The sequence below is a fragment of the Elephantulus edwardii genome, unplaced genomic scaffold (assembly GCF_000299155.1).
Source record: "Elephantulus edwardii isolate Elephantulus edwardi_28Jun2011 unplaced genomic scaffold, EleEdw1.0 scaffold00095, whole genome shotgun sequence".
Taxonomy (NCBI): domain Eukaryota; kingdom Metazoa; phylum Chordata; class Mammalia; order Macroscelidea; family Macroscelididae; genus Elephantulus; species Elephantulus edwardii.
This window is the reverse complement of record NW_006399845.1, coordinates 621,413-645,393: the sequence shown is the minus strand read 5'-3', so window position 1 is coordinate 645,393 and position 23,981 is coordinate 621,413. Positions and strand designations below refer to the sequence as shown.

The 23,981-nt window shown below is 36.2% G+C and overlaps 1 protein-coding gene across 3 annotated transcripts in view; it reads right to left on the bottom strand.

The window, feature by feature from the left end:
- LARS (leucyl-tRNA synthetase) overlaps positions 1 to 23,981 on the bottom strand; it is a 76,491-nt gene that overhangs the window by 45,462 nt on the left and 7,048 nt on the right. For 2 of the 3 annotated variants that reach the window (XM_006891103.1, XM_006891104.1), the window contains 11 exons: positions 20,802 to 20,939; positions 16,947 to 17,108; positions 16,342 to 16,454; positions 15,479 to 15,542; positions 13,748 to 13,815; positions 13,400 to 13,625; positions 6,129 to 6,216; positions 5,971 to 6,047; positions 5,312 to 5,365; positions 3,595 to 3,735; positions 2,217 to 2,294 (listed from right to left, as the gene is read on the bottom strand). In XM_006891103.1, coding sequence (XP_006891165.1) covers positions 2,217 to 2,294; positions 3,595 to 3,735; positions 5,312 to 5,365; positions 5,971 to 6,047; positions 6,129 to 6,216; positions 13,400 to 13,625; positions 13,748 to 13,815; positions 15,479 to 15,542; positions 16,342 to 16,454; positions 16,947 to 17,108; positions 20,802 to 20,939 — 1,209 coding nt within the window. The remainder of the gene's footprint in view (positions 1 to 2,216; positions 2,295 to 3,594; positions 3,736 to 5,311; positions 5,366 to 5,970; positions 6,048 to 6,128; positions 6,217 to 13,399; positions 13,626 to 13,747; positions 13,816 to 15,478; positions 15,543 to 16,341; positions 16,455 to 16,946; positions 17,109 to 20,801; positions 20,940 to 23,981) is intronic. The other variant, XM_006891105.1, reaches the window with a different exon arrangement.

The window sequence follows — 23,981 nt, the reverse complement described above, 5'->3', positions numbered from 1 at the left end:
GAGAATATCACTTAAACAGTATCATAATCACACTAATTAAAAAAAGATATATATATAAGACTACTGATATAACACAAAATATACTATATTTATGTCAAAGAGACTGTTTAGTGTGTGAATTGATAGGATACCAACTGAAGTGTTTCAACAGGTGCAGCCCTGGATGTGATCACCAGTCTGTATCAAAAAATTTGGAAGACAGCTACCTGGCCAAATGTCTAGAAGAAACCCATAATTGTTCCCATTCCAAAATATAAGGTGAAACAACAGAACGTAACATGGAAATTATCAAACAGCATCACTAATATCACATGCAAATAAAATCTTGCTGAAGATTAAAAGTAGAAAATACCAGAAAGATGTTATCTGTGTTTTATTGAACATATAGGCATTTGCCTGTGTAGATCATAATAAATTACAGAAAACATTTAAAAAAATAGGACACTTACTTGTACTACACCTAGACAAAGAAGCTATTGTCCAAGAAGATCAAGAGAATACGATTTGGTCTATAATCCAAATAGTATTAAACCCCAGCTGTGCAGCAGGGTTGTATATTTCTCCATACTTATTCCAGCTACATGCTGAGCAATTCATTAAGAAGCTGAACTATATGAAGAACAATCTGGAACCATGATTGAAAGTAGACTGACTCATCAACAGTATGAATTATACAGATGACACAATCTTAGTTGCAAAAAGTGAAGAATACTTGAAACACTAGTTTCAGAAGATCAAAGACTTTGCTACAGACTACATTTAACATCAAGAAAACAAAAATGCTTACACTGGACAAACAGGCAACATTATGATAGCTGGAGAAAACATTTAAGTTATCAACTATTTTCATTTTACTTGGATCCACAATAATTCCCATGGTAGTGAGAACTAAGAAATCAAAAGATCTGTTGCATTGGAAAATGTGCCTACAATTAAAAGACCTCTCCAAAGAGCTAAAAAGCAACCATGTTAGTTTAAAGACTAAAGTACACATTATCCAAGCATGCCACTGCCTTTTCAATTACCTCCTATGCACCTGAAAGTTGGACAAAGAATAAGAATGACAGAAGAATAATTGACACATTGGAGCTGTAAGGATGGAGATGAGTAGTGAATATCCCATGGACTGTCAAAAGATCAAATGAGTCTGTCTTAGAAGAAGTGCCACCTAAGTGCTTCTCAAAAGAATGGTGAAACGTCATCTCACCTCCTGTTGACAGGTGAGGTCTGTCCTTGGAAAAGGGCACCAAGTTGATTAAGGTGTAGGGTCAGAAAAAAAGAGCAAGACCATCAACAAGATGGAATGAAACAGTGACTGTAACGATGCGCTCAAGCACGCTGGAGACTGGGAGGATAGTGCAGAACAGTGCAAGGTTCACATCTGTTCACTGGATCACTGTGAGTCACAGACAACTTGATGGCATGTAGCAACAAAGCTGAGTGAGGGGGAAAAGTCAACTGTATTGTAAGCATTTAAATTAGCTATTTCTAAAAGGGATGGAAGTCAATGTTAAAAGAAACTAAAATGGTTGAAAAGTATTCTCATTCAAGAAAAAAAAACTGGGAGAAATAATTTTTTTCATTTGTTTCAGTGTCTTATGAAACCATCACCTAGCCTTAGGATCTGGTTTTGACCAGCAGCAGTTGCTAACTGTGCTAAAGGTGTACTTAAATAAAAAAACATCATTTAAAAAATTCATGACAGGAATCCAGAATGAAGGCTGCATAGTGAAGTAAACTTGGGGGCAGGGATTGTATAACCATGAAAGAATTTTTCTTTTAATTTTCAAAAAGAGCAAACTGGGGGGAGGTGAGGAGTGGGCAGGGAGAAAAGTACAACAATGAATGAATGACAATCCAAAGTCTCTGTAAATTTTCATTAAAATTAATAATAATAATAATAAATAACTAAAGAGACTTGGTAATAAAAATGGAAAGAGGGGAAGCAAAAGAATTAAAGGAAAAAGCCAAGCCCCACAATATCTGAAATGTACAGACAGCATCATTCAAGCTCTGTGTGTTTTGCACATGTCAGCTTTAGCACACTACAACATTACCATTATGTATGGGATGTTTAAGCTAAATAAACTAAACAGGACTCTTATTCTTTGCCACAAAATTATATATTTAATACAGTTCCAGGTTCTGATGCCACTCATCCTTCCATCTATTTTAGAACCATACTAAAATATACTGTCAAGTTCTTTAACACTTACAGTGTCAATCATCTTTTTCTGAATAGTCTTCTTGACATCTTGAACCTTCTGTCCTTTAAATCCCTCTACCAGCATTACCTAAAATTACAAGAAAGAGGAGGAAAACAGTCAAACTAGTTAAAACTTACTTTGAATATAGTCTCAAATTTCATATAACTAAAATTTACTTCCACATAACCATTCAAAATTGTTTTTAGTATAAAATTTATCATATTTATTACATAACTTCTTCTTTTAGTAAGAGCTTAGACAGTAATATGTACAACATACCTGCTTTTATTTTGTATAGCTGGAAAAGCTATCTTAAGCCTAGTAAGAAAAAAATAGTCACTTTGTACCTTGAACTATCTATGTATAGAGAATTTGCTCAAATTAACTCTTCACATTCTTGATGGTACTCAGAAGGAACTGAGTATATGGACCTCAGCCTCACTTAGACATCTCTTTGCGATCACCCTTAGGGTGAACATTTTACAACTCTCCTTTTATTAGAGTGTGTTTGGTAAGAACATTGCTCTAAGTGATACAACACTGATCTGTCAGTTTGCTGTACTGAGGTAACTCATGGTTGTTGTGATGCTGAACACTGTGCCACTGGTGTGTCAAATGCCATAATGGTTACCCATGGTGGACAGGGTTTAGTAGAGCTTCCAAACAGGCGTGGAAGCAGGATTGGCATCCACTTCTTAAATAGATCTTTGGAAACTATGAACATTAGAGAAATTACAATAGTTATAGAACAGGGTTCAGATCTTTTTTTCACAGGATCGCTATGAGTTGTACTCAACTTACAGCACTAAACAACAAAATATAACAACAGGCAACAAGTTTTTCCATAGTTACTGAAGAGCTAAGCCACAATCTCATTCCAGCTTTCTTCTATAAAAAAGCAGATGCTTTTATCTCCAACTATCTGACCACTGTCTCTCAAACCACTTCTATCTTAAGTGAAGAAGATGAGTGTTCTTTTTTAAACTTTCAATGTGAACACTTGATTGAATGAGGAAATGAAGTAATTCTTCAAGTAATAAACCTTTGGAGCTATTGTATAATAATAGGAATTAACTATAAAATAACTTCACAATATTAGATTTTAGGTATTCCTAGAAAAAAACAAAAATATCACTTTTGTAATGGCTTTAAGAAAAAGGCACAATTTTTTTTTTTCGTTGCAGCTTGATACTTTTTTATTCTGGTAATGGCGCCGAAAAAGGCACAATTTTTAAAAAATTGATAACAAACTCAACTTACGTAAACTGTCATCAAATCATTACATAGCTAAAATTATATTGAATTATTTCATATTCTTTGAAACCATTAAGAAAATGGAACAAATCACTGACTAAATAAAATGAAAACAAACAAAATAATTTCTTACACCATCATAAAATCCTTTTAGATATAATTTCTCCTTTGCTTCTACAAGTTTTTCTCGGTCATTCTGGCTCTGAATTTTTAATTCATCACAAATTGTTACAGCAGAAAGATTTCCAAAGCCTGGAATTTCAATGATTGGCACCTGCAGAAAATAATAATGTCAGGAACTAGTTTACACTGAATGAACACAAAAACAACCCCATGAGACATAATGATTTTGCTTGTATTGTTCAACGAAGTCAGTGCAGATTCTGTCATTAAGGCAGTATCATACACTGGGTAATCAAAATGACTAAATTCCAGATGTGAATTAGTCTTCCTCTTCTCCATAGTAACTACAGAAACTGTACATATCTTCCAAGTGCCAAGCAACACCTGGCCCCATCTCCCTACCCTTCACTGGCACTATTGTTGCTATATACTGTCAAGTTAGAATGGACTCATGGCTGGCCCTCCAGCAAGTTCTCAGAGGCAGTAAACTACATGAGAGGAAACTGCCCATCTTTCTCCTACAGACTAGCTGGTGAACTCAAATTGTGTACCTTCAGGTTGCCAGTTCAACTCCTTACCACTAAGCCACCAGAGCTCCCCTTTAGTGATTTATTAAGTAACTAAATAAATAATGACAGACTAACAGAATGATGTAAACAACTAGGGAAGAGAGAATCTTGATTTTGATTTCTACTTCTGGATTCTTCATGAAATTTATATATTAGTAATTTTCCCACCTTGGGAGCACTAAAAAAAAAAAGTGAAAAACATCAATTAGGAGTCTATGAGATTTTATTAGCTACTGGGGTTGAAAATAAGCCTTCATGAGTAATAGTGCTTTGAACTGTGGTGCTGAAGAGTACTGAACATATCAAGCACTGCCATAAAAACAACAGTCTATCTTAAAAGGATTATAACCACAGTGATATCTGGAAACAAAGATTATGAGACTATGTTTCACATACTTTGGGAATGCTGTAAGGTGGGGTCAGCCACACTCCGAAAGGCGGAGGGTCAGCGAAAAAGAGGGAACTCCTTCATGAGACAGGCTGACACAGTGAATGTACTCTGAGGATGCTGCAGGACCAGGAAAGATTTCAATCTGTTGCACAAAGGGTTGCTATGAGTGGAAGCCAACTTGATGGCACCCAACAAATGGCAACATTTTGTCTTCAGAAGCCAGGAAATTGGCCAACCTAGCAAAATAACATATTTTATACTTATTATCAGGAGAGGCCAGTCCTGAAGAATGTCAGCATGCTTAGAAAACATTAGCGTCAGTTTAAAAAAAAAAAGGAGGAAGACTCTCAACAAAATACACTGCTATACAGTGACTGCAACAACAGGCTTACGTCCCACAGCGATTGTGCGGATGGCACAGAATGGCAGGGTTTCATTCGGTTTTCTGTAGGCCCGCTCTAAGTCAAAGTCAACTCAATGGCATCTAACAAAAATAACAAAACAAAATGAGTCGTAACAAAATAATGCTAAATATGTGTTCTAGAAGTGCAGATGCCAGGTGCTAAGGCTTACTAGTTTTCCTCTGGCCATTGCTGTTGTTGTTAAGTGCCATCGAGTGCCTTGTCCTCTTGCCATAGCAGACATCAGAGCAGTAAATCATCAAGTCAAGTCTTTTTCATTCTCCACAACTATTTCATTTTACTACAAAGAAAATACTCTTTCTCTGATAAAGGCATGGATGTGAATATTCTGAACCATCTACTCACTGGTTCATATGGTAAGACCATGTCATCTCTAATTCCATACTTGGTCCTTAGGCCCTAAAAAAAAAAATTCAAGATTTAGTCAACAGTTCACGGATATAATTACGGAGAGATGTAAATTTACAAACTATTTTAAACTATTATTTGTCCTCCATTCTACACAGAGACTCATAATTTTATCAAACACCTTAGGAAGGGATTTACAATCTTTAAAGTCAGTTTTTAAGATACAGTGAATGACGTCAACAATAAAACTGGACCACCTGAATCCACTAGATGCTTTGCTGGAGAAGGAGGGACAATCTCCTCCTGTACCAGTCAGATCCAATTTGACAATACATACACACATACAAAAATTAATTAAAAAATAAAATAAAATTTTAAAACTTGGGAAAAAAAAACAAAAAAACCTGGACCACCAAAAGCAGAAATTCACTTGCAGATATACAAATCCTAAAAATAAATAAGTAAAATAATTTTTAAAAAGATTTATGAACATATTCAAAATATGAAACACAAAAAAATATACAAACATCATGAAATAGGTCAAAGAGAACAGTTTACAGGCAAATAGATGGCTTTTTTGTCCAGTTCCATTGTTCAGTTAAATGGCACCTAGTCTATAAGATAATAAAGAGAAAACAAGAACCTCAAATACTCACTGGCTTTTTCTTCAAGTCTCTAAGAGCAGCATTATCATCCGGAGAGTCAGACGGAACACTTGTAACAACCCCAGTGCCTTATAAAAGAAATGAGCACTTAACTAATAAAATCAGAATGTGACTACCAGAGTATTTCTAGAGAAACACTAAACTCTTACCTTTATCCTCCTTAATGGTAAGCATTGGAAGAACATAGATGACCTTGTAAGATGTTAGAGGTGCAGAAAGAGATGCACCAAGAATTTCCTGCATAAGAAAAAAAAATCAGCAAATATAGTGAAATTTCTTAATGATAAAAACCTAAAATATTACTTTTTAAGCCCTATAAGCTAATAACAATATATGATTGAAAACAAAACTCTAAATTTACTAGAATAAAAATTTTAAATAAATTCCTAAATAAATTAAATATCTAAATCTAGAAAGGTTATGGTGAGATTTGTATACTACCGCATTCTTTGTCATAGTGTAATCTGATACATCTTTTTCCTCTGAGATAAATTTTTGGGATTGCACTGATGGGTCTGAATCAGTGTTTTGTGACTCTTACTAGGGATGCTTATGTACTTCTTTTTCTATAAGAAGTCTGTTCATTGTTATACTAGCATAACATGGAAATACCTAAAATTCACAATGATAGAAAAATACTAAATGAAAAAGACAGAATACTAGATAGTCATTTCCAATGGTAATTACGATTACTAGCCAAAAAGCGCCAGTATCAGACCCACATCCTCCTCATAGGGAACAATCAGCTGCCAGCAAGTAAGTAAACTTTACCCAAGGAAAATAATCCTCAATTCCACACAGTTCCCACCTATCTCATTAAGTAAACAATCTTTTTGAAATTTAGAATCATATAAGTGAGACTCAATAAAGGCTGAGTGCAACTTGACCCACACATTCCCCCCCCCAATTTGCTTAAAAAACATAGTTAAAAACTGTTTAAGAACAAGAAATATTCACTGAGTGTTTTCAAGAATTTCTCAGACACAACTCCAACAGTAGAAACTACTGAGATGTGGCAGCACTGCTTGTAACAAAAAAAAGATAAGAAACAATTCAAATACTCATTAACAAAGAGCTGTTAAAAAGTTGTCATAATGGAAACTGTGTTGCTATTAAAAGTAACAGAAATTATGTAACTGTTAGAAAATATCCAGGAGGATGCTCTTTATGATGGTAAGATAGTTACATAAAACAGAAAGCAAAATGGCAGTATTATTTAGAATAGCAAAATGACAGAAACAACCTACATGCCTAAAAACAAACGAATGAATGAACTGTGAGATATATACATAAAATACCATTGATAATCAATCTGTGTAATAACTCACAATATAAATATGAAGAACATTATACAAGAGGGCAAATACTGTATGAGACCACTACTATAAAATATCAAAAAGAGATCTGCACACAGAAAAAAAACATTATTTGATGGTGAGCAGAAGTAAGAAAGGGAGGGAAGGAAAATCACTAAAAGGCATAGTATCCAAGTTTGTCTATGATGTTGGGAAAGGCATTACACAACATAAGCTAAGTCAGCACAACATGATGAAGGCAAAGAAGAAACTGAGAGGTATGCAAGAAGAAAGAGCAGCTATGTTAAACACTAACATAAAAGAATTTCACAATAACAGCAGTAACACAAAAATCTGAGTAGATATGTAAGTCAGCAAAATAGGTGAGAGAAATCACACAGGAAAACACATATGGCTGTGGCCATTTCTACATACAAATTTGTAAATACTGTGTGTATGTTGTTGTTATTGTTGCTGTTGTTGTTAGGTGCCATAGAGTTGACTATGACTCATGGTGACCCTGTAACCAAAAGTTCTGAACCCTGTTCTATCCTGTACCATCGTCACACTTCCTGATACACAAAAGCCCATTGCAGCACTCACTATGTCAGTCTACCCGGTTGAGGGTCTTATCATCCACCCTTCTCAGCATCATGTCCCTTCCAAGGAACAGCTCCTTCTAGCAACATGCCCAAAGTAAGTGAGGCAAAGTGCAAAGCCTCATCATTCTTGCCTCCAAAGAGTATTCCAGCTGCACCCTCCCCAAAACATATATGTTGATTCTCTTGGCTATGCACCGTCAGCACTCTTCTCCAACACCACTGATCAAAGGCATCAATTCTTCTTCTGTCATCCACAGTCATTGTCTAGGTCTATGATGCAAGTAATTATGAAGTATATGGTATGGATCAAGTGCACCTTTTTTCTCCAGACTGACATCACTGTTCCTTAGAACTCTAGAGGTCCCTAACAACAGACTTTCCCAAAACTCATCTTTTGATTTCCTGACTGCTGGTGCCAAGTGTTGACTGTAGAGCAAGATGAAAACTGTTAACAACTTCGATCTCTTTCCTTTCTATCATGATGCTGTCAATCGGTTTGGTAGTGAGAAACTTTCTCCATGTTGAGCTTCAATCCATATTTAAGACTGCAGTCCTTGACCTTCTGCAACAAACACTTCAACACCTACTCAGTTTCAGCAAGTAAGGTTGTATCATCTGCATAACATAGGTTGTTGATGAGTCCCTCCAATCCTGATGACATATTCTTTTTCTTCTTCATAAAGTCTAGCCTCCTGAATGATCTGTTCTGCATTCAGGTTGAAAAGTCACAGAGAAAGGATACAGCCCTGATTCACTCCTTTCTTTATTTTGAACCATTTAGTGTTTCCTTGCTCTGCTTCCTGGTCTAAGTATAGGTTTCATATGAGCATAATCAACTGTTTTGGGATTCCCATTCTTCTCAATGTTAGCCACAATTTGTTGTGATTCACACAGTGAAATGCTTTTGCATAAGAACACTGATATACATCCTTCTAGTATCTCTGCTTTGAGCCAAGATCCATCTGATATTGGCAATGATGTCCCTAGTGCCACAGCCCCTTCAAAAACCCAGCTTTGTGTGTCTGGTAGTTCTCTGTAAATGTACTGTTCCAGCTGTTTTTGGAAAATCTTCAGCAAGATTTTGCTTGTGTGTGGTATTAGTGATATTATTTGATAATTTCCACACTGTATTAAATCATCTTTTTTTTGGAATGGGGATAAATAAGGCTCTCTTCCAGTGTTGGCCATGTACCTGTCTTCCAGATTTCTTGGCATAACCAGATAAGCAGGTCCAAGGCTGCAACTGTTTGTTGATCCATATACAAAACTTTTGTACAAAATTCAATCATTTGTACTCCTCTGTCTCATTTCTCATCAAGTAAGTTATTTTCTGACTACCATTCTTTATTGTTTCCAACTTTTGCATTCCAGGATCCAGTAATTATTAATATATATTGACTAAGGGGGTTAGAAGGAGAATTGATGCCTTTGAGCTTTGATGTTGGAGAAGAGTACTGAGGGTACCATGGACTGCTAGGAAAACAAACAGATCCATTGTGGAAAGGGTTAAACTGGGCTGTTCCTTGGAGGCAAGAATTCTGAAGCATTGTCTGACATACTTTGGTCATGTTGTAAGGAGAGACCGGTCCTTGGAGAAGGACATCATGCTTGGGAGGGTGGAGGGAAGGTGCAGGAGGAGAAGGCCCTCTAGGAGATGGACTGATTCGGTTACTGGGGTGAGCAGGATGAGTGTGTCAAAGACAATGAAATTGGCACAGGACAGAACAGAGTTTAGGGCTGTTGTAACATGGGGTCGCTATGAGTCGCAAGCGACTCGACAACACGTAACAACAACAACATCTTGATTGCATGTTTGGTCAATTTCTGACTATAAAAGTTGGTAGAAATACTCAATTTCCTCCTCTTTGGCTTTAGTTGTAGGTGCATATATTTTAATAACGGTTGTATTAACAAGTCTTCTTGTATATATATATATATATATATGGATATAACTGCATGGCTCACAACATTATGCTTTAGGAAAGACTGTGAAATTATCCTTTTCATCATGAATATCATACCATTCTTCCTCAGTTTTTCATTCCCAGCACAGAAGATCATGACTGTCAGATTCAAAGTGGCCCATGTCAGTCTATTTCAGTTTAGTAATGTCTAGACTTCACGGTTGCTGTGAAGCCAAACACTGTGACACTGATGAGTCAAATGCGAGAATGGTTACCCAGGGTGGACAGTGTTTGGTGAAGCTCCCCGATTAAAACAAGCTTGGAAGCAGGAGTGGCATCTACTTCCATAATAGCTTGCCTCTGAAAACCCTATGAACCTGGAGAAAGAATGAAAGTTATACAGGAGGTGTCCAGGACTTTTGTTCATAGGGTCGCTATGAGTTGCCTGTGACTGGATGGGACTTAAGAACAACAACAATGTCTAAAATGCTGATCTTCATGCATTCCATGTTATCCTTGACAACTTCAAGTTTTCCAACATTCAAGGTTTGTCATACACTCCACATTCTAATGGTTGTTTGAAGCTGCCTCTATTCTTATTTGAGTGCCTTCTCATCTAAATTCTACCTCTAATACTATAGCTACCTGAATCTCTGTTGTCTGTTCAGAAATCAGATTGAACTAAGATTGACTACATGTGTGGAAAATCTGTTGGGGAGAAGAAGCTCAATATCAGGGAATCAGAGCCAAACCAGGTGGTGACTCTGGAACAGACTAAGTACTCACTTCCAAGTTCAAATTGTAGCTGAAGATCAAATCAAATCCACAAGCAGCAAAATACAACCTTGAGTCTATTCCAATTAAATTTAAAAAAAACACCTTAAGAACAGGTTTGAGCCACTGCTTACCCATGATCAAAGACCAAAGAACCTGTGGAATGTAATCAAAGATATCACCCATGAAAAGAACAAAAGTTCTTTACATAGAGGAAAAAGAAAAAGCCAAAATGGGTATCAGAATAAACTACGAGAACTGCCACTACAAATAGGATAGGGTGTGTGTGTGTGGGTGTGTGTGTAATCGCGTAACAGTGAATGAATTTTTTTTTTAAGGGAACTGGGGGAGAAGAAGGGGGAAACGAACAATGAATGAAAGAAAATCCAACTTTTCTGTAAACTTTCACTAAAATCACAATTAAAATAAAAAATTTTATAAAACAGAAAATTGCATTAGAGGGTTGAGAAGCCAAAACAAAGAAAGAAATCTTGAAGGAAAAGAGCTGAACAGAAGATTTCAGAGGGCAGCTAGAGAAGGCAAACTAAACTATTATAACAAAATGGTAAACTAATTTGCAATGTAAATTTTCATCTAAAGTACAACAAAATGTTTTTTAAAAGTAAGTAAAAGTTCCGAATTACATAATATAAATACTTTGCCATTTGTACAAAAAAAGCAGGGGATATATACTTATGTGCTTGGTCACACATGAAACAACTCTGGAAATTTAATAACTGTTCCTTTTGTAAAAGAAATGAGTGACTAAAGTAGAGGGGTAAGTGGAAAACCATTACATTTTGAAGCTTATGGATATATAACAAGAAAAAAATATTTTAAAACAATCTTTAAAAAGGAACTTAGACCTACAACCAGGAGAAGATAAAATAGATGAATGGGATCTTCTAAGAATCAAATCCCTATGCACATCCAAAAACTTCTCCAACAGGGTAAAAAGGGAAGCCACAGTCTGGGAAAAAGTATTTGGTAATGGCATATCAGATAAGAGACTTATATGCAAAATCTATAAAATACTTGAGCACCACAAGATAAATAATCCAATAGAAAAATGGGCACAGGAGATGAACAGACACTTCAACAAAGAAGACATTCAGATGCCTAACAAGCACATAAGGAATGTTCAAAATCCCTAGCTCTCACAGAGATGCAAATTAAAACAATTATGAGATATATCATCTCACCCCAGTCAGAATAGCAAAATGTAACGGAACAGCAAGGAACAAATGCTGGCAAGGTTTTGGAGAAACTGGAACTCTATTCCCTTATTGATGGGAGTGTAAAATGGTGCAACCACTGTGGAAGGCAGTGCAGCGCTTTCTCAAAAAGTTGCAAATAGAGATACCATTTGACCCAGCAATTCCACTACTGGGAATATACCCTAAAGAGACCATAACTGATACCCAAACAGATACATGCACACCCATGTTTATCGAGGCTTTGTTCACAACAGCAAGGAGTTGGAAAGAACCCAAGTGCCCATCAACAAACAAATGGATAGAGCAGCTGTGGAATATTCACATAATGGAATAATATGTTGCATTGAAAAACAAGGAACTCATGCAATATTATTCAAAATGGGTGAACCTGGAGGACATTATGCTGAGTGGAGTATCTCAGTCACAAAAGGACAAATACTGCATGGTGCCACTGTTGTAAAACAGGACTGACCTTGGGGTTGGGGGGAGACTGAGAAAGATGGGTTCAATACTGCATTGAAACAGATGAGGGAGAAAACTTATTTCAAAGGGATATGTGATTAGGTATTTTTGTCATGACAGGTGTCTAGAGTGAAGGCTACATCATGGAATGGACCTGGGGGAGGGTTTGTAAAACAATGAAAGAATTTTTGTTTTACTTTTCCAAGAGTGTAGTGTACTAGGGGGGAAGGTTGGGAGGGGAGAAAAGTGCAACAATGAATGAATGGAAATCCAAAGTCTCTGTAAATTTTTACTGAAATTAACAATAAATTTTAAAAAAAGGAACTTAGATGCTGTTCTGTTCATATTTTTAAGAGATTGTTTAGTAAAAGAGCAAAGGTTAACACTGACTAACTGCTGAATACTCAAGAAATAGTAATAATAAAACAGATAAATCACAAGGATTTAAAAAAAGCATTCAAGTGTCCAGATTTTGTTAACATCAACCAAGACTTTCTTCTCAAAAAAAACCACAACAAAACGAAGCTGCATTGCACAAAGAAATGTAGGCAATGATGTGCAAAAGTAATATAATACCCAATGCAACTATTACATTTCAAGAAGACTGTATTTTTCAAACATCTAATAACCACTGCATTAAAAGAAATGTAAAAGTTACTTCTGTGATACTTTTGAGTATCTTACAGCAAAAATAAGAACTCTTTTAAAAAGGTGAGTACTACACACATGAACGAACCCTGGAGACATAACATCGGGGGGGAAATAACCAACAACAACAAAAAAAAACATGCCAAAGGCAAAAGAGTATGTAACTAAGGAATGGTATTATATGAAGTATAAGAATTTAATTTTCTGTTACTCAAGTCACAACAGTGTTACTTTTGGAAGCTAAGGATAAGTACTAACTAGGTACTGGAAGTGAGAAAACCTTCCAAGAGAACTGGAAATGGTCTCTATTTCATTTGATAGTTACACAAGTGTGTGTGTGTGTGTGTGTGTGTGTGTGTGTGTGTGTGTGTGTGTGTATATATATATGGAATCAAAATATATACCTATGACTTAATACACTCTACTCAATTAAAAATCTCTCAATTTTTAAAAGTGGAATACTCTGGTGACATTTTCTTCTGTTTGTACATTAAAAGGAAATGTGCTATCCTACTTACCTCTCCCATTAATTCCTTAACAACAGGTACCACTCCATTGTCTTTGGTAAAGCCCTGGTATGCCATATTCCTGGCAGCTCTCTGGGTACAGATGAATATGTCACCAGTCACCGTCTCAAACCCAATGTACTTCATATCTGGGCGAACCCAACAGTTTGTCTGTCCAAACATGGTCTCGGGCCTAAGGGTAGCCGCTACCAAGAAGATATTTTTCCCTTTCAAGCCACTAAGAACAAAGATAGAAATAATAATGCAAGAATAAAAATTGAAAAAAGTTTTGTTTTTTTATCTACCACAATTAACTGACACTTAAAAAAAGAAAATGCCATTTTCCCTTGGCAAACCTACCTTAATTTGGATGGGAATGGTTCAAGCACTTTCAATTTGATTAAAGTATATTCTTGAGGCCCCACACCCTAGATAAAAAAACAACAAGCAATTTTGAAGAAGTCATTAAATTTTAATTAACCAACTAATCCATGTGATAAATTTGGTTCAAATTTCTAAAGTGGGTTCTGCAATGAGAAGAGTTTTATTCTCTCTTTCAACTTTCAAGCTTTAACTTCAAATAGTCTGTTGACCATGTCCAGAAGTCTAGTTTTTAAGAGGTGACTTGGTAATAAACCAAAAGGACATCAGTCAAAAGCTATGGTTGAGTAAATCAACACTAACCAAGTCACCAATACTACTGCCACGCAGACATCTATTGGCCCAGGAGTAGATGATGCATAGCCTAAATCTATCTTGGCCTTTTAACACATTGCCATCAAGTCAGCTCTCACTCACAGGAACCTTCCATCAGGCTTCCAAGGCTGTAAATCCTCACAGGAGAAGGCTGCTTATCTATCCCTGAGAGTGGCTGGTGGAACCAAATGGATAACCTTTCAGTTTGCACACTGTGCCACCAGGGCTCCTTACTAAGGACTTGATCTGAGGGGATCACAATCACTTAAGCCTCCCTTTATAAAACAGCTGTGCTGTATTTTTCCGATGAACACTTAAGATAATGGATAGGGAAATGCTCGGAAAAACTATGAAGCATTACTGAAATCTAGGATAGTGCTACTATTGGCTATTTTATAACTTTGCTATGAAAATTATGAAGTATTACTGGAATCTGGGATTGTGCTTTAATTGGCTATTTTAAAACTTTCCTAGGTGTCCTCTGTACCTCTAAAAAAAAATTTTAAAAACTGAGTATAGCTCATTTCTATCTTGAAAAGCTGATTTCCAAAAGTTAATCACATTTAGTCACTACACTATGAATATACACAATTTCAGCATAAGAATTATATACTCAGATGTGTTCTAAGTGAGGAAAAGTACAACTAAAGAGATGTAGGGAATCGACTGAAGAGACGTGGAGAATAGTACAACTGATGTGTCCTAAGAGAATGTAGGGCCAACTGATGTCATACATAGGTAGAAGTACTTCGTTGTTGTGTACCATCGAGTTGGAAGCGACCCATAGCTGACCCTCTGGAGGGTTTTCAGGGGAAGTTAATCGCACCAGCAGAGCAGCTGGTGAACCTGAACTGCATGCCTTTGGAACTGCAATGCTGCTTCTTTCCACTAGGTCACCAGAGCTCCCTAGAAGTACTTTATAGGTAGCATATACACGCATAATCAAAGTAAGTACAAACGGAATCTATATACATCTGCTAATCACATCTGATTTATTACCGTTCCCCATTTTCTCTTCTTAGAGAAATTATTTCTCTAGATGGAGCCTCTCAAGCTTTAGCATTATGTAAGAACCACTTTGAAAACTTGTTAAAAGACAAAAGATTCCTCAACCCCACCCTCAGAACTTCGAATTCAGTTAAGGTGGAGCTGAAGAATTTGCTTTTTCTAGTAAGTTCCCTGAAGATACTGAGGTAGCTAGCTGTTGGACTACTACTGCCAGGCCCTTAATGAGATGCAGGTACCTGTGATGATGTTCCCCCTCTCTCTGAGGACCCACCAGGATATCATGACTTTATACCAGAATGAGGCTATTTTAATTCTCTAATCTATTTCACAAAGTGTGTGGGTATATTAACAATTATTATAATAGCTACTCTAGTCACAAATAATTACCTCTCCAGTTTGTCTGTCATGGTCCATACAAGGCTGTCCATCTTTTGGAGAATAAATGGTATACCTTAAAAAAAAAGAGGAAGTAATTGACAAATGTTTCTATTGGTCACACTTTTATCCCAATATATTTGCAAGTATTACTTCTAACATCTCAAAAGTAGTTCTTCTAAAACTTCTGAATAAAGGTCTACGTTTATTAGCTATGCATTTATGTGCAATTCTCTGGCGGCCTAGTGGAAAGAAGCTGCATTGTAATCCTAAAAGTGCACAGTTTGAGGCCACCAGCTGCTCTGTGGGAAGATAAGCTATTTCCTCCCATGTGATTAATCACTTCTGAAAACCAGCCAGAGGGTCAGCTATGGGTCAGTTCCAACTCTACAGTACACAATAGCAACTGTCAACCTAGTTATTTAACAAAGGTTTTCTGCCTGTATCAAAAGTAGTACCACTAGAAAAATATGCTCTGATCTTGGCTTTGTGGTATGAAACAAAAGAGTGAAAAATATAAATTCACTTATGAAATGCAAATGGCTTTTAATTCATGTAATCAAGGAAAGCAATCACATTTATAGAAGAAAGTATAACTAGAAAACATGATTATTTTTCTGCTTGACTGGTAACATTGAACAGAATCTTTAGTAAGTTCATAAGAACCAACATTTCTAATCTCTCTGTTATTTGTTATAAACACTAAGCAGTTCAAAGAAACTAAGTTAAGGCAACAAAAAAAGGAAACAAAAGGACAAACATCAAAGACAATTGTAAGAAAAAGAAAAATAAGAAAAGTAGGCTTTGGGAACACTTGATTACAATGAAGAATTATATGATTTTTCTTATATGATAATGAAAGACAATAAACTCACCGTTTCCCAAATTTAATTTTATTCCTTTCTCTTAATGTTAAAAACTGCCATCTGACAAACGAATCATAGTAAGGATTAACATCAGTGGTGATAAAAGAACGACGCCAGTCTACCTATAGGAGAAAAAGGAAGTCAATTTTTTTAAAAATATACAAAGTTTCTATGAATATAAGTTCTTACAAATAAACTCCTTTATTCTCTCCTGCTCCTTACAACCTAATGTATAAATGTACCAACTACTAAAAGCAAACATTTTAGTTCCACTTATTAAATATCTAACCTGTCAATACTACATGAATTTATGTTTAGTTCATTTTATGTATGTATTAGCAAATATGTGTAAATTGTAATAAATTAAAGGTGGAACACTGGAAATCTCTTTAATAACAATACTAAATGGTAAAGCTGAACGTCTATTCTTTGAAGAGAATTCTATTAATTATTAGTAGAATTAAACAGCATTGCATATATCAAGATTCAAAAGGCTCTACTGTAATAATAACCATATATAGTTATTAGTGTACAAGTGAAAAATATTCAAAATTAAGATTTGGTCAAAATCTCATATAATTGCACAATCATATCTTTTTATATGAAGGGCATACCTTCAAACCCATTCTCTTCAGGTCCTGAATAGCCAATGGCGGGAAATAATCAAGCCAATATTCTGCCTCAGAAAATTTTACTATCTCTTCCTCAGACAGACCAAGCGATCTCATAATTCCCCACTGGTACTTAGAAGATCCAGCTTTAGCAGCAGCTTTACTCTGAAAGCAATCAGAAAAACAAAGTCATTCAAAGAATCAAATGTTTCTTACAAAACCTATCTCATCAAGAAAGCACCTACCTCCACTGTCATACTGTGACTTTTTTTAAAGCTCCCTAAACAAAACAAAAAAAAAATAGTCACCATTGATTATTTATATGTTCCTAAGTAATTACTAGGGAGCTCTGGTGGCCAAGTGGGAAGGAAGTGCGCTGCCAACCCAAAGGGAAAAACATGGTTTGACTCCACCAGCTGCTCTGGGGAAGAAGGATGGGCAATATCCTCCTGTGCGACTTTCTGCCTCTGAAAAGCCCACTGGTGGGTCAGCTATGGTTTGGTTCCAACGTGATGGTCCACAACAAAAAGCAAGGAGTCACAGGGGCTCTGGTAGTGCAGCTCACAGGGAGTTGGAGCCTCTCTAGAAGACTAATATACCAGCAATTCTGCTGGAGAAAGATGAGCAATTTCCTCACCTACAACTTTTAACCTATGAAAATGCACTGAAAAGTCAGCTGTGAGTTGGTTCCGACTTGATGAAAGTTAAGTTTCTGAAGTAATAACAATTTGGAGAATTAAAAAAAAAACCCAACAAGAACCAAGCAAATTATTTACAGCACTACTTTTCATCCCCAGAATCACTTAATAATTTTTACTGCATATTAAAGTATAACAAAAGTATATGACACAAAGTTTAAAAGGGCTAAGAGGATATAAGTAAAATAATCATTGTGTAAACAGTAGGGAAGGATGGAGTCTTGGAAAACAGTATGTTAACAAGATACTAAAAAAGAAACCCCACACAAACACTGTACTTTAACTGGTAAAATTGCTTCTCCCAGAGGATATCAATGCTGAAACTACCTATTAGTAGATTAGGACTGAACAAATACATAAACATATTATAGGTAACAATACCAAGTTTCTCACTGCTGGAGTAGGAAGTCACAAATAAGCAGAGTGAGCTCTAGAATGAGCTCTATGCTAGAACACAGCCAGGAGTATGTATCCACTTGAACTTATTTTCCCCTATGAATATACTGATAGAGGCATTGTATACAGAAATAAATACAAGTACATGTTATTAGACATACACATATTTCCTTTGTCTACTAGACAGGGCCTAGTAGCAACATCCCAAGAGTAATGAGTACTTAGCATTCAGATCTTAAATACCATTCTCTAGTAAAAGGAAAGAGTTCCTAGGAGAAGTGGTTGATTTCAGGGCTGAGACAGGACTTGTGTTATCAAAATGTGCTTAAGAAAAAAGAGGCAAAAAAAGATTTGTAAATCAAACCAACATAGAAGCCAAACAAAGAGGTCTCAATGGCCAAAGCTGAAAAATTTGAACAGTAATAAAGATAGTGGAAGGAGTGGCATCCACTTCCATAATAGCTTGCCTCCGGAAACCCTCTGAACTTGGAGAGAGGATGAAAGGCACCCAAGCATCAAGGACTCTCCTTCATAGGGTCGCTGCGAGTCGCCTGCAACTTGACAGCACTTAACAACAACAATAAAGATAAATTTAAAGCCCCAATAATATTAGAAAATACCCCAAGGAATAAAATACCTATCCATCTACATGGAAATACATATTTTTTAAAAAGAATAAAATAAATAAGCAATTGAGTGAAGGGGGAAAAATAACACTTCCTTTCAGAAGAATTCAAAGTTAACAAACATCAAATAAAGAATACTAAAACTGGTAAATATCTTAAACAAGACAGTATTTCCATAACCTTAGATTATGTTTCACAAAATATACAGTAATTATGAAAGTTAAAATGGAATTGGAAAGTTAAAACGGAATTGTTACAGAGAAAAAACCCAAGATGCACACAATTAACTAAATAATCAAATAAGAGTTATTAGCATAAACCATATCAAATTCTCCCTGCTCTAATATGCTGCAAAATATCTATCATTTCTCTAATATTCTTCTTAAAAAAATCAGCAACTGGGGAGCTCTGGTGGCCTAGTGGCAAGAAGCTGCACTGCAATTCCAGAGGTAAGCGGTTTGAATCCATCAGATACTCTGCTGGAGGAGGGGCAGTCTCCTCCTGTACCAGTCAGATCCGATTTGACGGGACACATGCAAAAAATAATAAATTTAAAAAAAAATCAGCCACCGTAATCTAATTAATCATAAAAAAACATAAGGCAAATCCAAATTAAAGGACATTCTATAAATTATCTAATATTCTTCAAAAGCATAAGGTCATGAAAAATAAAAGAGAGACACAAAATGTCACACTTCAGAAGAGACCAAGGAAACACAACAATTAAATGAAATATGAAATACTAAATAAGACTTTAAAACAGAATGAGGACATTTGAGAAAAAACTAGCAAAGTCCTAAAAAAAAACTTGAAGTACAATGAACAGTACTGTACTATTAATTCTCTATTTAGATGATTATTCCAAGCTTATATAAAATGTCTGTTAAGCAATCACTAATGGGTTTATATGAGAGAAAGACACGGCAGTCTTCTTGCATAAAGACTCTCAGCCTTGAAAACACTATGAGGTAGCTCTACTTGTCCCATAGGGTAGTTATGAGTGAGAACCAAATACCTGCTAACAGGTTTTTCCGTGTTTATAGAGTTGAGGGCTTGTTTTGGGTTTTTTTGTGTGTAAGTTTTTGGTTTAGTTTTAATTTCTCCCTTCATTTCTAATATTTGTAATTTGTAAAATTTGTAAATTTCTAAAATTTGTAAAATTCAGGGAACTTTGCACGTTAAAACTTCACAGGAATCCTTTATCTTTCAGATTTTCTATAAACCTAAAATTATAGACATATCTCATTTGATTGCAGCTTCACTTTATTGCACTTTGCAGATCACTTTTACAGATGCAGGGAGTATGCAAATCATGCACTAAACAAGTCTACTGACGTCATTTTCCAACAGTATGTGTCAAGTCTCTGTGTCACATTTTTTCAGATTCTCACAATATTTCAAACTTTTTCATAATACTCTTGTACATGTAATAGATCACACATCCTCTGCCACCAAATCAATATTAACTCACAGTAACCCTCTGGACAGGGCAGAACTGATCTGTAGAGTTTCCAAGGCTTTAAATCCTTATGGCAGCAGAATGACTCATCTTTCTCCTATGAGCAGCTGATGGAGTCGAATCACTACTCTTTCCTTAAGCAGACCAACACTTAAACCACAGCTCCACCAGGCCTCCTTTAAGATGTTATCAAAACAAAACCTACTGGCATCAAGTCCCTCTGGAATCACAGCAACCCTCCCACCGGGTTTCCAATGTTGTCAATTCTGACAAAAGGGAACCACATCCTCCATCTTTCTCCCACAGAATGCCTAGAGGAAGATTGACTGTGCCTAGTTTTCAGTCAGCAGGGCAGCACTTAGCATTCGCCATTAGCATGGCTCCTTTAACAGACTATGGTACAGGGTATACAAATTTCATATGTACTGGGAAACCAAAAATCTCATGTGAGTGGCTTTACTGTAATATTTGCTTTAGAGAAATGATTTGGAACAAAATCTGTAATATCTAAGGGATGCATGTTTTTCAATCAAAAATTAACAAAAATAACTTTTTCCTTTGGCACTGTTTTGAAACTTGCCAAGAGCCTCTTCTGTGCCAGGCAGCAATGAAGAGCTGTACATATGTAAGTCAGATAAAAACAAACACAAATATCAGCAAATATCAACAATCACCAAACCTTTTTTCCTTTAGCTTTATCCTTAATTATCACATCTTCTGTTTTAATACTGGTCTCTTCCTCTTCCTCTTCTTCATCTGGAAATTCAGGGGGGCAACCATACAGCTCAATTTCTCTTTTTAACTTATCAGCACATGCCTATAAAAAAGTATCAGGCGAGGGAAAAGCATTAGAGATATGGAAGTTCAAAATTCAAAGCAGATCTACAATCAGGAGAGAATAAAATATATGACTGGGACCTTCTAAGAATCAGATCCCTAAGCACATCAGAAAACTCCAACAGGGTAAAAAGGAAAGCCATAGACTGAGAAATAATATTTGACAATGACACATCTAATAAGGGACTCATGTGTAAAATTTATAGACTACTCCAACACTGGTTCCAGCTGGACCTTAGGATGGCCTCTCGCGTCCTGAGGAGGGACATGTATGAAACACTCGGGGCTTTTATGGCTTTCTTTTCATCCCAAGTGGGGGTCAACAGAGTGGACTTGCCAGATGAATTGGGGGTCTCTGGCCCAGAGTCTGCCAGCATTTGGGCATGCCAGAATTGTAAAATAGTGAAATGTTTGGTGGAGCTCCCTGATTAAAACAAGCTTGGAAGCAGGAGCGGAATGCACTTCCGAAATAGCTTGCCTCCAGAAACATGGAAGGATTAAAGTTATATACAAGTGTTCAGATTTTTCGTTCACAGAGTCACTATGAGTTGCCTACGACTCAACGGCACTTAACAACACAACAACCAGCACCTCAACAAGAAAAAGATAAACAACCCCAACTGCAAAATGGGCACAGGATATGAATAAACACTTCACCAAAGAAGACATTCGGATGACAAACACATACATGAAGAAATGGTGAAAATCTTCTCACCCCAGCAACAATAGCAAAATTCAACATAGTAGCAAACAACAAATGCTGTCAAGGCTGTGGAGCAATTGGAACACTTACTTATTGCTAGTGGGATTGTAAAATGGTGCAAACACTATGGAAGGCAGAATGGCACTTTCTAAAAAAGTTGAAATAGATACACGATTTGGCCTAGCAATTCCACTACTGGAAATATACCCTAAAGCAACCAGAGTTACCACTCAAACAGATGTATGTGCATCCATGTTTACTGCTGCATTATTCACAATAGCAAAGAGACGGAAGCAACCCTAATGCCCATCAACAAGCAAATGGATAAGAAAAATTATGGTATATTCATTCACAAAGCAAAATACTACCCAGCACTGAAAAACAGGCACCTAGGTAACACTGGAAGATATTATGCAGAGGAAAATATATCAGTCGCAAAAGGGCAAATACTGTATACCACCACTGTTATAAAACAGGACATGGGATGTTGGGGAGAAAATAAGAAAGGAGGAGGTAGATAATGAACACTGTACTGGAACACATGAAGGAAAGAACTGTTTAAAAGGAATCTATGGTTAGGTATCATATGTAAAACAACAGTCCAGAATACGAGGTACATTGCAAAACAAATTGGAGGAAAAAGAAGGGGGAAGGGAGGAAATTGTGTTAGCAATGAATGAATATTTAAAAAAAATAATAATAAAAGAAAGCGAACTGGGGAAGGGGAAGGAGAAAAATGTCCAACACTTAAGGAATGAAAATCCAACTTTTCTGTAAATTTTCATTAAAATCACAGAAAAAAAACAAATGAGTATTTTACTGTTTGTATGGCCAACTAAAGTTGACATGAAGGTTTCTGAAACATATCTATATCTATATGGGTAGATAGAAAATGTAAATGACATAAATCATTTTTCAAAATCTATGCTTTTATAAATTTGCACGTTACCTTCTTTATCCCACAAGTATTTAATCAATACTCAAAATATTCAACATAGTATTAAATAATACTTTATGTAAGGCACTGAGTGATGTACATAATTTATTGTGATGTTTAATAACAGTATCAGTATTAACAATAATATTTCTCAATGTAAAGGTCACTATCACACTCTATTAGTTACTATCACAAGTTTGGTAGGTAAAAAAAAAAAAACAAAAACCATCCCAGATATTGTTAGAGACCAATCAGAGATGAAGCAACTTATCAAAGACTTTACAGCCAGTGAACTACAGAACGTTAACATGAACTGTGCTTTCCACCCCACCTCTTCAATTTATACCTACCATAATTGGTCCACTGTTGAAGACAAAAGTGACACCAAGTTGCTGTTGTTATTATTTGCCATTGAGTCGCTCGCGACTCATAGTGACCCTATGTACAACAGCCCTAAACTGCTCTGTCCTGTGCCAATCGCACTGTCTCCAGTACACCCATCCCGATTACCTCAGTCACTGAATCAGTCCACCTCTTAGAGGGCCTTCCCCTCCTGCGCTGTTCCTCCACCCTACCAAGCATGATGTCCCTCTCCAAGGGCTGGTCCCTCCTTACAACATGTCCAAAGTATGTTAAACGGAGCCTCAGAATCCTTGCCTCCAAGGATCCGCCCAGTTTAACCCTTTCCAGGATGAAATCTGTTTGTTTTCCTAGCAGTCCATAGTACCCTCAATACTCTTCTCCAGCACCACAGCTCAAAGGCATCAATTCTCCTTCTATCCTCTTTAGTCACTGTCCAACTCTCTGATGCATGACAGACACACCTTGACACCAAGTAGATTGTGTTAAAAATTAATTGTGATTTAAAAAAAGAGGGGACTCTTCTATACAGAGGAATTTCACGTAGTAAATGAAGAATGAATAAACTAGAAAACCATTTTGTAACCAGTAAGTAAAACAAGGGTTATTTTTTGTTTGTCCTGTCATATGCCATCAATTTTATAATACTACAATTCATAGAACCCTTATGAATAATAGAAAGAAACAAAGTCCAGTCCTATACCACCTTTATTGGGTAACAGAATTTTAATGCCAAAATGTTTTAACTCAAGAAAGAAATAATCAGAATATTCAGATTAGGTACCTTCTACAAAATGGCTATCTCTTTCCTAGACTACTCATTAACATTGTGATAATGAATCCAAAGCATCGTCTTAAAAACTATTTTTACCACATGATTCTATCAATTGATGCAAAAAAGGCCTTTGACAAAATCCAACACCCGTTCCTGATTAAAACACTCAACAAAATAGGACTAGAGGAGAATTTCTTCAATATAATTAAAAGTATTTATGAAAACCCGAGAGCCAACATTGTTCTCA